The sequence below is a fragment of the Crocodylus siamensis genome, chromosome 1 (genome assembly GCF_052110815.1).
Source record: "Crocodylus siamensis isolate JL-2025a chromosome 1, ASM5211081v1, whole genome shotgun sequence".
Classification (NCBI taxonomy): Eukaryota; Metazoa; Chordata; order Crocodylia; family Crocodylidae; genus Crocodylus; species Crocodylus siamensis.
Genome location: NC_143395.1, coordinates 385,943,689 through 385,957,514, shown reverse-complemented (window position 1 = coordinate 385,957,514; position 13,826 = coordinate 385,943,689). Strand labels below are relative to the sequence as shown.

The following is a 13,826-nucleotide window of genomic DNA, read 5'->3' as shown; positions in this document are numbered from 1 at the left end:
GCAGGAGTTTCTGAGGTAAGAACTGGTACAAACTGAGAATTTACTGCTGCTTGTTATTGAGAAATGGAGTGTTCAACTCCTGTGTATACTAAGCACCCCTGAAACCAGATCAGAATATGTAAGCTGAATTCAGGACATCCCCCTGTGAGATGATGATACTTGCGGAACAAAAAATTAGTGACTTCAGCCCCTTTGCATTGTTTGATACAATACCCTCATCTTTTCTCCAAAAAGGTTCACTGTTGCATGACATGCTTATCATTTGTACAGTCAGGCAGGTAGCCAAGCCTGTTAGCAGCACAAGCATCAACTGCATCTAGTTTCCCTGTGCTGTTACACAGTATGCAAAGTGAAGTACAGGTGAAATCTGAGAAAATGCAGTATTTAAGATTTATGCAGTCATAGATATGCAAACGTCACCTTAATTTTTTAGAGATTAGGGAATAGAGAGCCTCAGAAAGATTAAGTCCCTCACCTAAATAATGCTGTGGCTAATGGAGTAGCAGTCAAGACACAGTTTCTAACACACTGATATGCTGCCTGACTGGCCCCCTTCGCGTGGTGCCAGGACACAACCGTAGCAGATCAGCTCCACATAATGGATCCAGTGCATGGGGCTAGTCTACAGGCCTAATTTGGCCCATGGACTGGCTCTGTGCCACTCATCTGGTGCACAGGGCCAGATGAGTTTGACACCTCTGCAGTAAACAGCAGAAAAAACGCCTCTGGGTTGCCTGACTAGCCAGATACATTAAAATGTCACCTGAACTGAGTCAACTGTTACAACATACTTAAAAATGGCCACTAAAATAGTACAGGGTCAGTGATAGGAAACATAATAGCTGCATTCATTTAAACAGAAGTCAAGCTTCAGAAACCCCAACAGCAGTAAGTTAATTTGCCCATATGTTCACAAAGCCATTCCAAGCTTTCAGATCTGTATCTCATTAAGTGTTTATAAACATTTCTCATTCAGGCATATTTGCTAGCAAAACTAAGTAGTTAAGATGGTTAGTTTGACAAGTATTTTGGCCAACATTTTAATTAAAGTTTGATTAAAGTATAAATAGATAATTATTTATAGAACGGTGCGTAATGTTAATTTTGTTGTTCTGAGTAGCAGACATGCCTCTCTTGCGAGATTAGAATAAGATCTAAAAGTTAACAATCCCTCTTCTCTCTCAAACAAACAATGCTAATCACATACATCACAGAATAAGTAACAAATATCCAAGCTCAACTAAGTCATGATAAGTCTGTTAAGGTCTCACTTCATTCAAGGTATGCTTTTTCAGAGTATGGCAAAATTAAATGTCATAAATTATCCAAAAATCAACTGTAGTTTGAGAACAGGTACTCACCACTTCTTCCAATGCAGCACTTCTCCCAAAAGAACAGGTCAGGTGTGTGAGGCAGTTAACAAATGAAGAGAAAAGTTCACTTGGAATGGCAGTTAAAATATTGCGAGGAAACACGGTTATCAGATTGCTGATAATACTAGAAATTCCCACTGCTTCAGAGTCCTCTATTTCAATTCTATAAAAGGAAACAGCAGTTACCTCTTTTATCATTCAGAAATACCACCAAGAAGCTGGAATATTTTATTGATGGATTTTCTGCACTGAATAAGCTAAAAGATACTTTTCTATGTGCTTTATATTCTTCTTTCTGCATTTTAATAATACAACTCCAAACACACAAGGCAAAAAGCTATTCTGGCTCTCCCCGCTCACCACTTCACTCCTCTCCAGACCAAAAGATTAAAAGAAGATGCCACCTAAATTTAAAGGGCAAGCATACATACCCATTGATAGTATTCAATAATCCCTCAATGAAGTGTGCCAGGTAATCAACTTGTGAGCCTTCATCAGGAAAGACTGGCCCATGTAGAGAGGCTAGCTGTGCTAGGCACTGTAGTGAGTCTTGTGCCATATCTGTATCTTCTCTGATTTTTCGATGTACCTTTCAGGGAGTGAGACAGTTAATACATGGAAAAATAGGGTGTTCTTACAACAGTCACATGGCTCTCTGAAAGAGCATACACCAAAAAAAGCTTACTATAATTTCCATTCAATCTGAAATAAGGTGGCATATGCAGCTCTCTAAACCACAGCAAGCTTCAATATTGCTCCTCAGATTACTAATTCCATGAGCCAGGAATTAACCCACTAAAATTAAAGGTTTAACAGAGTCCTACCTACATTTTGAAAATTGAACTGTCTTCAACACATTATGTCTTAAAGAGAGAAACAGATGCCAGCCAGCCAGACATGCTGCTCCTTCTAAAAACAGCAATAATGACAGTCATTTGTATTATGCTAACTATGCCTAGGCTATAGCGTCTTGCTAAAGTTAGTTGACAAGTTCAATCAAGATAGTACGGATGCTTCTTTAGCAGAGGTAAACACTGAAGACAAAAAACAAGCACCATCTGACCCTTGGCAACACCTTTATATTTACCTAAGACTACTAGTAAAATCTTTTCCCATTTCTGTGAGCTAAGTAGTACATCATTACTTGTAAAGTTACACAAGTGTTTTAGAGGAAAAAGTCAAATATTTCAATAAAATGCATTTTAAAATAAATGCTTACTATTTATTGTGGACTTTACATTTTTTTGAGTAAGCATTTTGTTTCTTCATACAAGGGTAATAAAAGTAAGTATAGTTTAAAGAACATCTTTAGAGTCCTTTAAGTAAAATTGTGCTTTCGATGAAAGCAAAATTAAATCTCCAACTGCATTTCAAATTTCATCCCGTTGAAAAGCTATATAGCTATTCTGAACCTCTAAGTTACACAGATGCACAGGTTACAAAATATTTAAATTGTTGAGAAAACCATACCACATTAAATTATCTGGGAAAAATAGTATTAAAAATCAATCCTAACCTCCAACTTCAAATTATAATAAAAGTTGTTAGGTCTAGTCATGCAATTACAACTATGAGCATTTTTTTTTTTTGTATTTGAATAAGAATTTGCCTAAAGAGGAAAATGATGCATTACTTCACTTGAAAAAATTAAAGCATCAAGACTCAACCATTGCAAATCAGGAGTTTGAAAACAAAAGTAACATTCTGCCTGGTGTCCTTTTGCAAATAAATTTTTAAAAATTAAGTATTCTTTAATTATCATTAATATGCATTTTATTTAGTCTTCTTCATGCCATTGGTAAAAGTTGATTTTTAAGTAACAATCAATTATCTCAAGAACAATCCAGAAGCCAGAAATTTAACTCAAAGACTTCTTAGTACAATTAAACTAGAAAGGGTTAACCTGCAAACCCAAACGGTATTTGCATGAGGAGATTCACAGCTGACAGTAGCAACTGTCTGGGTCATCTAGACAGCTGTTCAGATTGTGTGTGGCTGTTAAGAGTTTTGCCAGCAAGTTTTTTACCTTTCCAAAAACATGCTGAAGCAAAATATATTTTCAAACAAGTAAATCTCCTTTGTAAAAAGCTGAACTTCAAAGTGCATCCACATTCCCACGTCAGAAAATTCTAAAATAGTACAAGAGATTTATACAAACAGTTTGTCTAGTAATCACCTTGGCAGTAATTTCTGTTCTGCACAAGGGACCTCTGCCTGGAAGAACGCTGAGCTCTAGGATCCCAGGATGCAATATAAAACAAAATTAGCATAACTAATTTACATATATTCTGTGAATGTTGCTGTTATGCTAATTTATTAAAAAATTTAAAATAGTAAATAACTAGTTTTAAGCCAACTTTAATATGAGATTTTAAAAGTTACATAAAACAGGCCATGTGTTTCTGAGGATTCCCCCCTCCCTCCCAAGTTTGTAGACCTACTATTGATCTATTAGGTTTACATCCAGTTGGTGCATATGTAGGGATACGGGGGAGGGAAGATTTATATGCTGAAATCAGCTGGAAAAAAATGCAAAGATACTTCTGTTTTCAATTATTTTTGAGCTACATTCTACAGCAGCAATGAAAACCTGTCACTCAGTTATTTAAAGAACTGCAACACCTTAACTGAAAATGATACTTTGCACTGTTCAATAAGCTCAGTTGCATCTGAAGATGTTGGTTCACAGTATGAAAAACATATATACACTGATAATTACTAAGATCAAAAGATAAAAGGCACTTCATATGCACTGTACACCTTGAGCACTTAGGAAAAATGCAGTAATTCTTCAGATCAGAACTCTGATTAATGCAGTAAATCCTACCTGATACCCAGGAAGAATCCAACAATAAATTTTTACAAGACGGTGGAGCTGCTCCCCTGTGGTTTATACTAGGAAAGCTGAAGAAGAATGAAACTTACTGTAAAGAAAAGCTCCATAACTCTGCTGTCCAGAAGGGTCTCACGCCAGGACTCTGTTGGCTTTAGCATCACATTTTGTGAGGATTCAAACATAGCTATATAATGTCTGCCCAGTTATCTGGTGTCAAGGTCAACAATAACATTCCTACTTGGCTTTAAAAAAAATCCTAGATACAACAGGATCCATTCAGAAAGAATGCAATGGAAACAAACTTTAAGCCTCTTGACATACACAGCATAATTCATGCATGAGGCCAAGGAATAAAAGGTATTAAGTATTGAAAAAAAGAATGTTTCAGGAATGTCAGATAACAGTTTGATCATAATTACGAGACATACCATAGTGATACGATCACTTTGATAACCAGGGTGTCTAATGTGACAGGGGGAGAAGGGAAAAAACCCACTGCAATTAACAGGTGTTAAAATTTACACAAAATGGGAAATCATTTTCTAAAAATTTTTTCCTGGCAGCTTTTATAAAGGCTGTATGAGAGCTAAAGATAGCTCTTTGAAACCTATATCCTATTTTTCTAAATAGCCAAATATGCTGCATAGAATGAAGATATGTTAGCCCTGTATTAATCTAAATTTTTTATCATGCTGTGAAGAACAAAGGCTCAAGGCAACACAAGTGATTGTCATATAAAACATATGTTGCTAAAGGAGAAACATAAGGACCTGCATGCATTTCACCAATGTATTCACTGAAGATATCATTAGACCCCCCGCATCTTTTAACCTTAAATTATTGAAAAATATATAGCTTTGAAGTTTGCAAATGATCTACAGCTAGAGAACCAGAAATGTGAGAAACCATTTAACAAACATACAAATCCCAGCATTTTGTGTCAGTTTATAACCTAGAATGCATTTTTATGCATGTTTTTTGTGTACCGTGCATACCACTGCATTGATTAAAGTAATCAAATATATGGCTTTTAGTTTATCAGGTTAAATCAATTTCTAGTCAATAAATGCTGTTTATTACTATACTTATACAAGTCAGTAAGTTCCACCCGACTCATGCAATTAATGGAATGAGTAAGTAACTGAAGATCTTTTTTTTTTTAAAGACCAAAAACCCCTCAAATACAGTAGTATATGCAACAGTGTAAGGGTAACTAAAGAATGGACTATTTTATTTTATTGCCACTTCTCTAAGGAAGGCTCATGAGTGCTGCAGTGAACCAAAATACAACTCAGCACCAATTGCACATAGTAAAACTCTGTTATAGTGAAGTCATTTTTTCCGCAGGACAGCCTTATTGCAAGCTGGAAGTGTCCTATAACCAGGGCTGCAAACAACACTGTAAAGGACTTTCATTCTACTTCAATCAAAATTTACCAATGTGTACATGAACATTACTGGATTACTAAAGATGTACTGTCGTACAGTAAGCATGAAATAAGGTTTCTGCTTAATCTTTGTGTGAGATATTAATGTTTAAAGTATCTTTAAGTGCTTCAGTTTTTCCTGGTGAAAATAAAACAGACATAAATTATTATTATAAGCAAACATCCCTCACCAAAACTTCATATTGCAGAGAAAGTTATATGCTTAGTGTATTTCATTGCATCTTGTAGAAGCCTAAACTGCAAGTTAAAGGTTTTGCTTTCCTCTGATGACAATCTTATAGAAATACAGCAAGATTCCTTTACTTGTTGTACTTACTCACTTAGAGAACCCTTCTTAATCAGATGTAAAATATAAAGAGGCGAGGATCAGTAATGTATTATGGTCTTTGTATATCAATTTGCTCTTAATTAGATTTAATTTACAAATGAGACCTGCTACATAATACACCTCAGGGGAGGTCATTTACTGTCACTATTTTAACAAGCCTCAGTATTTAGCAGACATATCCTGTTATTTTTAGTATTGAAACTCACACTAATGGACTGATGACACACATGACAACAAAAGATTTGTAGGAAAACCATTTATGTTCACTAAACAATACAGAACAGAACTGTATCCGCACCACTGTTTTTCCAGGAGAGGCAATACTAAATTGGTTTGTACAGGTGCAATTCCTATTGTGTTCATATATGCTCAACACTACGTACAAGCTAATGACATCTTTGTCATCTGTAGCATCTTCAGCCTTTCATACTTCCTAGCACTGGTCCAGGTACACACACATGCTGAGAAATGTGCCCTAAATTTGTGATCTGAAGACTGTCAAAACTCTTAAAAAATAAGAAGCAGTATGTACTGGCACAGAAGGTTTTCCAGAAGTTCAGGCTGCAATACAGCAAAGATTAAAAAGAGCAGAACAGCATCACCACTACATAATACTGCAGGGAAACTATATCTTTAAAGCATCCATTCCTACCACCACCAGAGACAGGATACTGGGCTAAATGGATGAGTGGTCTGACCCAGCATGATGCTTCTTATGCTCTTATCACAGTTTCTTTAAGTGACAGCAATATAAGAGACAATTCATTCTGAGAAGAACAAACAACTCCTATCCAACGACAACTTTCTTTATTTCTAATGAAGGTAATTTGTAACCCAACAGAAACACATATTTAAAGAAACATCAATATGACATTAACAACTGAAGTTCAGAAGCTGTCCAGAGAAATTTTAAAGGAAGAATCTGCTTGAATCTTGAAAGACTGATATGTAGAGTGTAGTAACAGACATTTCATTCATGGCATGATGTCAAGACTCACCTTTTCACCACAGCTTTTTGCCTGAGGGTACAACAGCAGGCTGTATTGAAGTATTATTTAGGAAGTGCTTATCTATTCTTCATAGTTTCTTTTAAATGTCATGTATAACACCTGAAAGTTATGGCGCTCTCATATGTTACTGAACAGTAGTAGATTATAAAATTTTATATTTGCATCTACATAACACAGTTAGTGGGGCTAATCCTCCAGATGCATACTCAGGAGATAAGTGCCAGCCTTCTCTTCAGATAGCCACCTGACCTCACCCCACCTCCACAAAAGGCACTCCATAGTCCTGAGGACAATGACTGGGAAAGGGCATAAAACATGCTGTTGCGTCTCCAACCATGCAAAAGAGGGCTTCATTATCTTTTTCACCAAGTTTCTTTGCAAGTACCAGGGCTGCTGTTAGGGATTAAAGTTAGTGTTGCAGCTCAGGATGTTCTAGAGACCTCCACAGTTTGGGGCTGGGCCCCACAGTCCCTTCTTCTGGGTTAGCAAAGCCTCTTCCCCCATGAACCAGCGTGGTAAGAATAAACAATGAAGCCTCATTTATTTTCTCAAGAGCTGACCCCCCTAACCCAACCCTCACACCTCCTCCCATGGAAGGGATGATTTGGCTTGGATTGTGGTATTTGTTTCAAAGGTCAGTATAACTGAGCTGTATTTGAAAGGAGTATTTCTCCAAGTATAATACAGGCACTCCGGAAGTATTCCGATACTTGCATTTTATTAGCAATAAAAAATAAAAGAAGATTTAACACCATGGAAATCTTCTGCATAACATTACACTAGTACACAAAAAATATTTAGATTTTAAGACTGGTTCCTGGCTTGCTTCTTTGCCAAGCACGAGGCCAGGGTCAAATAACTACTTGCTAATATTGAGGCACGTGTCTACTGAAAATGGCCCCCAGGGGAAAGAGAATCTCATCCTATACAGGATTTCACAATCCCTCAGTAAAAAGTTATTCTCTGTGGATTTAGATTTGACTACTTTTTGGTTAATAAAGGAGCAAAAGCCTCTGTTTGCAAGCTTGGCAGCTGTTTAAAAAATAAAGTAAATATTAAATGTTTAATTCGTGAACTTATTGCATAGCTACATTATTAACTGTTAAGACAAAATGTTGATTACCCTGTGTTTTAAGCACTTAACAGTGACGGAAGATATACATGAAGGTATGACTCAGGTATTGCTAACAGTGTTATTACTGGAGCTTGCAGCTCCACAAATACTAGCTCTCAAATATTTACTCGGGTTGTCAGGCAGATTTTGCATCCCACAGTAAGCAATGTGCTACCACAGCCTCATTGCTCAACATGTCCAAGCTAGGTAGCTTCAAACTGTATTTCTACTGCAGCCCCACCAGTACACGTACACCAAGATTCAGAACACTGATGCTCAGTATGTTGGCTGTCACCTAAAAGACCAGGTTTCAGGAGGTGTCAGTACCATTAGGAACTGGGTTGGGGGTGGAAAATCAGGACATTGTTCCATCTTCATTCTTATGCAAAATGAAAACAGTAATTTGCTTTTCAGGAGTTGTAAACTCAGTTAATGTTTGTGAAATATTGTGAAACTAATACATTGTCACACAATTTGAAACAAGATGTATAGAAAAAATTCATACGATGAAACAAATTGGAGGTGATTTCAGTCTCAACTACATGGTGTCCACATTTTGTTTAGTTACATTCTTCAAATGACCAATCCCAATCTTTTTGTCAATCTGTTTAGCATTTTTAGGCCATTATTAAAGGATTAACTCTCAAAAAGAATACAAAACAACACCTGGCTGAACCGAGAAAAGTTTTCACATCTCCTGAAAAGTCAGCTCTAAATGCATACTTCCAGCTCAGAAGTCAGGTCACCTTTTACCTGAGGATAAGACGACTGGCAATCTCTTCCTTCAAGAATTTCTTTTGTACTTCCTTACATACAACCTCCGTAGTTCTGGCTAAACACTATTTACAGCCCAGCAGTATAATCTAGATAGCATCGTGTCTTATCTCAGATGTGAAGTCTGGAAAAGTGATTTCATCTGGATCAAGATTTCTAGAATATCTATTTGCTCCAAGCGCTGCTTCCATAGATGCAATGAGAAATAATTTCAGGTTGAATTTGAATCCAATCCAGGGGCACAGGTATGTTTTACACTCCTAAACTGAACTGTCCCAAAGAGACAAGTCATAAGACAAATAAGTTGACTCTTGATATTGCTTCTGGCGACCTTCCTCATCCCTCCTACAGGGAGTCACATACCTTGACTTGAAAGCTATCAACAAGAGAAAAATCATAGAGGCAGTCCATTCTTTTGGGAATTATTCAGACATCAAAAGTTCTTAAACAGAGCAAAAGATGTTTTCTGCTACTCCCAATCCAATTTTTCTTCCAAAATCAGTCAATGAGTGAAGTTATGAAATCAAGCAATCAGCAAGTCTTTTGATTTAACACAAAGATTATTAACAATTTTGTGTACTTAGTTTCAGGATATTGATTAGCTTCAGCATTAGCTTTTATTTGGGGTATTTTATCTTCCCTTCTGGGAGGCTTTGGAGTTTCGCCATGTTACTGGGTTTAAGGCACAGGCATGATGAGTAAATAATTAAACAGCGGGAGTCCCATGGGCCTTATGTTAGACTCCCCTAGCTTAGCTGCATGCGGTAAGGTGTATTATGGAGTATTATAAACCAACAATATGCATTTCAAAATGTAGATGCAGTATGTAACTGCAGGTATAAGATCTGCATAGATGAATTTATACAGGAGATATATAATATCTATATTATATATAGATATATAATCTCTTAGTCCAGTCTCTCAGAAGGTCTATTTATCAAAAAAGGGATCAAAACCAGCTTGATCCAACTGAACAACATTAAACAATGTTGTAAAAGTACTGAAAAAAGAAACACACTAGAAGCCAACATACCAGAGCACTGTCATACATTCTTAGTGCAAAATAGGAAATCTATGCTATTGTTATTTACAATTAGTACTGCCAAAACCTCTGAAACATTCATAAACACCAGGTGAACTAGCAATTAACAGAGGTAATGGATAAAAATAACAATTGATGTTACATGCATGTTATAAAGTGGGATGCGCATGTTTTAAAGTGAGCTGAAAGAAGTCGCATCTTTCATACCAGCTCCTGCCACCACTGAAAGTGCATGCTAGATTTTAATACAATGCTGCCACCTGTATAGTTGATGTTTTGTGAGACACTGCACTTAGATGAGTAAATTAGCAAGCTCCCCTACTACAGTACAAGACCTCTTTAGTAATGTCTTGCCTTAATATAATCCTCAAAATTTAATGCTCTCAGTTAGCTCTCTTTTCAAGCAGCATGTAAGAATTTTCAATAAGAATTTTAAAGTGCATACACTTTTGCTACTCACTTTACTTCAAGATATACAAAACCTGTTATAAGTCATTACAGAAATTTAATGCAAATTAATAATACTCTGTCAACAGCTCCATGACCTGAAACACTATTTTGTGATGGAAATGTCTGAAATGTAATAGAAAAATCCATGCAGCACGATTGATTGAAAAAATGTACTTTAATTCTGAGAATGAATAGAGCACCTAATATTAAAATAAAAAACAAAAATTATTTCAAGTATGCAATATATTTTGATGCTTCAGAAGTGCACCCATGTCCAATGCTCTAGCAACTGTATAAGCCTTTTAAAATACAGATAAATGGGGCCTCACCTTTTAAGAATTAAGATCAATTGTCACAATTTCTATTCAAAATTAATAAAATTGCTGCATTTACTTGATTAAGAAATGTGCTTTTTTCCCATTTAACTATTTTACAATCAAGCATGAGACCATTGGACCTGTATTCTTCAACATCTTCATCAGTGACTTGGATGTGGGCGTGAAGCGTGCTCTGTCCAAGTTTGCAGACAATGTTAAATTGTAGGGTAAAGTGCACACTCTGGAGGGTAGGGAACGATTGCAGGCAGACCTGGACAGGTTAGAAAAGTGGGCAGTACACAACAAGATGCACTACAACAAGGACAAGTGCAGTGTGTTGTACCTAGGGCGCAAAAATATCCAGCACACCTACTGGCTGGGAAGCTACCCTCTCAGCAGCACAGACACGGAAAGGGATCTTGGAGTCATAGTGGACTCCAAGATGAACACAAGTCACCAGTGTGACGAAATCATCAGCAAAGCTAACTCCACTTTATCAAATACAACCAAGGAGGTGATATTTCCCCTCTATGCAGCATTGGTCAGACTGCAGTTGGAGTACTGAGCCCAGTTTTGGGCACCACACTGCAAGAAGGATGTTGATAGACTAGAGAGGGTCCAGAGGACAGCCACTCATATGGTTAGAGGCTTACAGGACAAGCCCTATGAGGAGAGACTGAGGGACCTGGACCTCTTCAGCTCCTGCAAGAGAAGGCTGAGAGGTGATCTTGTGGCCGCCTACAAATTCATTAGGGGGATGCAGCAAAGGATCAGAAATGCTCTGTTCACCAGGGCACCTCTTGGCGTAACAAGGAACAATGGTTAAACTGAGAGAGAGAGAGAGAACAGATTTAAGCTAGATATCAGGAAAAATATCTTCACGGTAAGGGTGGCCAAAATTTGGAATGGGCTTCCAAGGGAGGTGGTGCTCTCCCCTACCTTGGGGGTCTTTGAGAGAAGGCTGGATTGGCATCTGGCTGGGGTCATCTGACCCCAGACACTCTTTCCTGCCTAGGCAGGGGGTCAGGCTTAATAATCTTAACGTCCCTTCCGATCCTAGCATCTATGAATCTAAACTAGAGGGAGATTAGGCGGTAGAGGGGAACAGGCAGTTGCTACAGCTGCAGCCTCAACCTGGAGTTGGGGCTGGAGCCACAGGTGCCACCAGCCCCTCCCCACCCCTGCTGCTTCTATACATCCCACCACTCCTCCCTGCAGCCCCCTATCTTTCCCCAAGCTGTTTCTCCCTCTGCTGTACTCCTCCTTGTTTTTGTTCCATGCTGGCAGGCTCCATTCTTGGTGCACAGAGCATGGCTCCAGCCTCACCCAGCAGTCACAGAGGTAGGGAGCTGCCGCTGCCGCTATGGGGCCAACATGAAACAGCAGTGCCAGCTTCCTGTCACTGCTATGGAGCCAGACTGGACTGATGCTCCATGCCCCAGGCTGCAGCAGGGACAAAGTATAACAGTATACCAGTGTGGAGCAAAAGTAAGGGGGAATGGGGTAGAGATGAGAGGAAGGTGGGGCAGAGACCTAAGGCTACACGTGACAGAGGCAGCATGAAGATGGGGGAACAGGGGAAGGGGGAATCAGGGCAGCCTGAGGATGGGGGTCGGGAGGGGAGAAGTTAGTTGGGTAGGGGGGTGGCCACATCAGAAGAGAGCAAGCTGCCTCCCTCTCGCTGCCTGCCTCACCACCTCTACACAGCCTGCTCCCTACCACCTGCCTCCCTCACTCTCTGTCCCATTACTGACCCCCTCATCACCTTTCCCCCCACCTCCTGCACTAGCAGTGGGGAGGGAATTTAAGATAATCCTCCTAATAATTGATTCTATACATGGAAATTATAATAAATTTATACTTTTTATGTATGTAGGATCTAATTATTGGGGGGTTATCTTACATTCACAGTTCCCTTGTATTTGGGTAAATTAGTGACATTATGTAAAGTTTGTTTGATGAGTTTGAGATGCACAAAATATATCTCTGGTCTTACCATTAGGAAAAGATTAAAAATATTGTTTACTAGATATTGTATCCTGAAAGTGACTGACAACATCATTAACATTAATACACTGGAGAGGCTCATTTATCCATTTCAATTAACACCTAATTTTCTTGCATAGAGCAAGCCAGTTGCTGACTACGTACAAATATAACAGGCCGTGCAAACAGGCGCGCTCTTCAGGGGTATGCCAGAGTTTGCAGGGCAGTGGGAGCGGGGGAGGGCTGGACTGGAGGGTTGCAGACCCCTTGGGGAAGGGGCTACTTACTGGGTGACCCCAGGTTCAGGGAAGTTCCTGGGGCAGAGTCCTCAGGGGGAGGGGCTGCCAGCTGCTGGAGGGCTCTTCTGCACAGGGACAAGCCACACCTGCACAGTCCAGCCCAGGCAGCTGTTGCTAAGCATGGGAAATTCAAACTGTGACAGTCGGGTTTGGATGCTGGAGCAGATGCGCATGTGCGGCAGTGCACCCCGCTCTCCCATGAGGGAGTCTGTAAGAGGGGTGGTGACTTGCAGTGCAATCAGGGACCCTGCCCCGATGCTGCCTACCTCTCGGGGCTCCTCTGAGGCCTCTACCCAGACGGAGCCATTGGGTAGGTCGGCGGCACCCAGGCCCCCTGCCTGCAGGGTCCTCAAGGTCCTGGGGGTCCCTCACCTGTCCCATGTGTGCCCTGCTTGAGGTCCTGTGGGGGCAGGTGAGGGACCTCCAGGCAGAGGTGGGCAGGCTGCAGGGAATCAGGGCAACTGAGGAAGAGATTGATGGGTAGTTCCATTTTCCGCAGAACCACACACCTGGAGGGGATTGATACGGCCAGATGGCAGATAGTTACCTCAAGGACTAGACATCACATTGCCCGGGGCACCTCCCTCAGTGCAGCTGGAGAACAGATACAAGTCCCTGGTGTCACTACCAGAGAGCACAGCAGTGGAGGCCACACCCACAGCCACCACTACACAAGCTGTGGGACAACCATGCAGCCGGAAGAGAAGATGATGATGGGTAATCATGGTGGGTGACTTCCCCCCTGAGAGGAATGGAGGGAGACATCTGCTGCCCAGATCCCATGGTACAGGAGATATGACGCCTGCCCGGATTCCAGATTCAAGATGTCACAAAGATTCCAGACCTGAT

The 13,826-nt window shown here is 39.8% G+C and overlaps 1 protein-coding gene across 1 annotated transcript in view; it reads right to left on the bottom strand.

The window, feature by feature from the left end:
* XPO4 (exportin 4) overlaps positions 1-13,826 on the bottom strand; it is a 128,262-nt gene that overhangs the window by 52,260 nt on the left and 62,176 nt on the right. The window contains exons 7-9 of the mRNA XM_090029113.1: positions 4,299-4,411; positions 1,805-1,962; positions 1,362-1,536 (exon numbers count right to left, since the gene is read on the bottom strand). Coding sequence (XP_089885239.1) covers positions 1,362-1,536; positions 1,805-1,962; positions 4,299-4,411 — 446 coding nt within the window. The remainder of the gene's footprint in view (positions 1-1,361; positions 1,537-1,804; positions 1,963-4,298; positions 4,412-13,826) is intronic.